The 3,902-nt window shown below is 52.4% G+C and overlaps 1 protein-coding gene across 1 annotated transcript; it reads left to right on the top strand.

Annotated features, from left to right (window-relative positions):
* Positions 1-806: 806 nt before the first annotated feature.
* LOC311610849 (phosphofurin acidic cluster sorting protein 2-like) lies at positions 807-3,902 on the top strand (the record flags this gene model as incomplete). The annotated part of the gene is made up of 1 exon (XM_084862359.1): positions 807-3,902. Exon 1 carries the CDS (start codon positions 819-821, stop codon positions 3,900-3,902), a length of 3,084 nt encoding a protein of 1,027 aa, XP_084718485.1. The 5' UTR covers positions 807-818.

The following is a 3,902-nucleotide window of genomic DNA, read 5'->3' as shown; positions in this document are numbered from 1 at the left end:
AGCTTCTTTGGAGTCATGCTGCAGGAAGCCAAGTAAATATCAATGTAAGCAGCATTCATCCCTGTGTAGAGTTTTTGTGAGTTTATTGGAGCCCAACTGTCGAGAATTGCCCGAAAACAAAATCTTAATGTATTGAGTTAGTGCTCCAGAAAATGGCAGTATTGCATCTTATTTTATACATTGTAATAAAAAGTGGAGATGTATGTGGGTTACATGGAATCCATTGATTAGGAAGACAGGAGGAAGCAAAGCAGGGAAATCCCTGAGGTTAGATAAAAAGTAAAATGATAGACATATGCCTCTCTTATACAAGTGCCTACAGGCTAGTTAGCAGTCAGCAATGAACTCAATAGCAATGAGCAGATCTGCACTTGGAGGTGTCCAGATAAAGGAAAATTCCTTTGACATTACAAAGGTGTGTTATTATAGATGCCAAAAGACAATAGACATGCTCAGTAAATGTAAAGATTGACGTTTGTCAGGGAAGACACTGGCCTAGTACATGACCACACACCATAAACTGCTTTTAGATAACAAGTTTTAACTTCAGGCCAACTTTGTGGTTAATTTAGGTCTCTGAGTTTGAAAAGCCACCATGCAGGCCTTACCTGTGCTAGTCACAGTCAAGCATGTGACCATTTTTCATCCATTCTCTCCTTCCATCACAGTGTTCCACCTCTTGCCACCAATCATGTCCCTCCTCTGTCCCACCACAGGGGGAGAAACCATCAGGTACCTGTATGCTGCAAGCAGCTGCAGCTTCCTCATCACCTGTGGGCCTGGCTCGCTCACCCACCATACTCAACACCCCAGTGCCCATGAACCTCTTCTCTACCTGGGAGGTGGACTGCTCCAGCCCCAGCTGCGTGCTCAGGCTGTGCAGCCTGACTTCAAAGAAGCTGGTGATCTTGAAGGAGCTGGATAAGGAGCCCATCATCATGGTGATAGCAGTGCAGATGCAGGGCTCCAAGGGCATCTTGAGATCCCATGAAATTTTGCTGCCCACTAGTGGACAAGTGGAGACAGACCTGGCGCTGACCTTCTCCCTGCAGTACCCACACTTCCTCAAGGGAGAAGGCAACAAGCTCCAGATCATGCTGCAGCAGAGGAAGTGCAATAACAACCAGATCATCCTGGGCTACAAGACACTGGCCACAGGTGCCATCCATATGGCTGAGGTGATGCAGCGACCCCCCGAGGGTGGCCAGGTGCTGAGCCTCAGCAGCAGCATCCAGAAGTCCTCCATCAGGGTGGCTGAGATCTGGATTTCCTTCCTGTCCAGTCAGCCCATCAACTACAAGGACGACACCATGCAGGCCAGCCCCAAGGCCAAGCCCACAAATAACTACACCGAGGGGAAATCTGAAAGCTTCTCTGAGCTGGAGGCCAGCTACAATGTGACACCCAGGCAGGACCTGGAAGAAGATGACTTTGACCTGAGTCAGTCCAAGAAGCAGCAGCAAGGCATGCAACGCAACTTGAAGCAGAAAGTCATGGTGCTGCTTCCCAGGACCAACAAGACAGAAGAGGTCCTAGACTCAGATCAGGACCCTGCAGAGCATGTCCCGGAGGTAGAAGAAAAACTGGACCTTCTGTATCACAACCTTGATAATTCCAGTGACAGTGGCTCAAATGTGGAAGATGATGGCATCATCCTTAGCAACACCAAGACCAAGACAAGACAACACTTTGAAGGCCTGGCACACTCTAGCTGTCAGATGGAGACGAGGAGCATACACAGTACCCGGAGGCAGAAGGAGCCTCCTCGTCTGGCCAACATGCCCATGAAGGCCCAGGGCAGGGGCAGCAAACTGTTCACTGGCAGAGTCTCTGACTTGATGGTCTACAGCACCCCTGCCACCAAGGTGGACAAGATCTGTGTCTTCTCCCTATCAAGCCAGCCTGTCAACCTCCTGGACAGAGCCATGCCGGCCAGCACCAAGGCAGATAATTTTTCTGAAGGAGACCCTCAGATTGTCTTCTCTGAGCTGGAGGTCAGCTACAATACTGCTCACAGGCATGACCTAGACAAGAAGCCGATAAGAAGAAGGAGGCCCATGACCAGGCAACAGAACTATCAGCAGAAAGTCGAAGCATGGCTGTACAGGTACCAAATGATGGAGGAAGTCCTGGACTCAAAGAAGGACCCTGAAGTGCAAGTACCTGATGTAGACAAGGATGTGGCTGATCTGTTTTATAGGCTGGTGAACCCCAGTGAGAGTAGCTCAGATAAGGAGGATGATGACCGTCTCCTAACCCCTCCCATGCCTGAGCTCATGACATACTCTGAAAGCCTGTCAAATGGCCCAGATATGGAGGAGGATGACGGAGCCCTAGGTACCCCCAAGCCCAGGCCCAAGCTCAGGTCATACTGTGAAAGCATGTCAGGTGACAGTGGCTCTGACTGGGTGGCACACAGCATGCCCAACCCTGGGGAGCAGCAGGCACAGCCTGAGGACAGCCCAGAGGCAGAGACCTCTGCCCAGGACAAGCTCACTAAGAAGCTGCCACCCAGCAGGCGCACCACCAAGACCGAGTCTCTGGTCCTTTCCTCCAGCAGCTCCAAGGGGAAGAGGCCTGCCTGCTGGGGCCAGAGCAGGTCCCTGAATGAGTCGTCCGACAGCCTGATCGAGGAGAGCTGCCCAGTGCCACAGAGAAACCTGCAGATCCCCAGGAAGGCCGTGTACGATCAACTGAACAACATCCTCATCTCCAATGACTATCTGCCCAGGAACATCATCCTCATCAGCACCTTGGACAGGCAGGGGCAGTTCTTGTCGGACGTCCTGCAGCAGCACACGCTGCCCATCCTGCGCACCTGCTCCATGGTGGATGTCCAGGAGGCCTTCAGCTTCATCATCTCCTGGATGCAAAGATACTGCGACTGCAATACCCAGGCCCCGATGCCAGTGAAGTTCGCAGTAGCGGGGGCTCAGCATTACTTCAGCACCGTGCTGCAGGTCTTTGTGGAACAGCTGTTGCACAAGAACCCTGACTGGCTGGGCTACATGCGCTTCCTGGTCATCCCGCTGGGTCTGCACCCTGTGGCCAGCTACCTGGGCTCTGTGGATCAACGCTACAACAACCTCTTCCAGGACCTGGCCTGGCAGGACATGTTCTACCATCTGGAGACCCAGAGTTTTGTGCAGAACATTCTGTCAAGAATCACAGAGTACATCAGAGGGGCCAACTGTGTCCACCAGCTGCCCATCGCAGAGGCCATGCTCATCTCTAAGCCAAAGAGCCTGAGCAAGATGTTGTCACAGAAGTTCATTCCCTTTGTGGGGGCAGTGAAAGTTGAAATAGCGGAACCAATTTTAGCCACATCAGGAGACACAGATGATGCGGTCCCCTCATGCTCCTACATGCCTTTGTCCCTCTCCAGGGAGGCCTCACACAACCCAACCTTCTCCTCATCAGTGAGTGGAGGTTTACCTTCCGCGATCCAGGGTGTCAGAGCTGAGCTGATGGAGCTACAGGTGGATTATTGGATGGCAGCCCAGCCCACAAATAGGAAGAGAAATGGGAAGAAGGAAGACCTGCCTACCACCAAAAACACACTCCAGTGCACCTTCCGGTCTCTCCAGGTCAGCAGGCTGCCCAGCAGTGGCGAGGATGCAGGCACGCCCGCAATGTCCATGACTGTGGTCACCAAGGAGAAGAAAAAGGTGATGTTATTGCCCAAGAAAGACAAGGGCAAGGCCTTGGAGTCCAAAAGCCAGTGCATCCAGGGCATTGGCCGCTTGGTCTGCTCAGCTAAGAACCAGGAGAGCAGGCAGAGGGTCCTCATTGATGGCGTGGAGTGGAACGACGTGAAGTTCTTCCAGCTGGCAGCCCAGTGGTCCTCCCACGTCAAGCACCTCCCCATCGGCATCTTCAGACACTTTAATTCCACCTTCTAG

The sequence above is a fragment of the Pipistrellus hanaki genome, assembly GCF_964339955.1.
Source record: "Pipistrellus hanaki genome assembly, chromosome: 16".
Classification (NCBI taxonomy): Eukaryota; Metazoa; Chordata; class Mammalia; order Chiroptera; family Vespertilionidae; genus Pipistrellus; species Pipistrellus hanaki.
The sequence above is the reverse complement of the archived record's forward strand: the minus strand, read 5'-3'. Positions and strand labels throughout refer to the sequence as shown.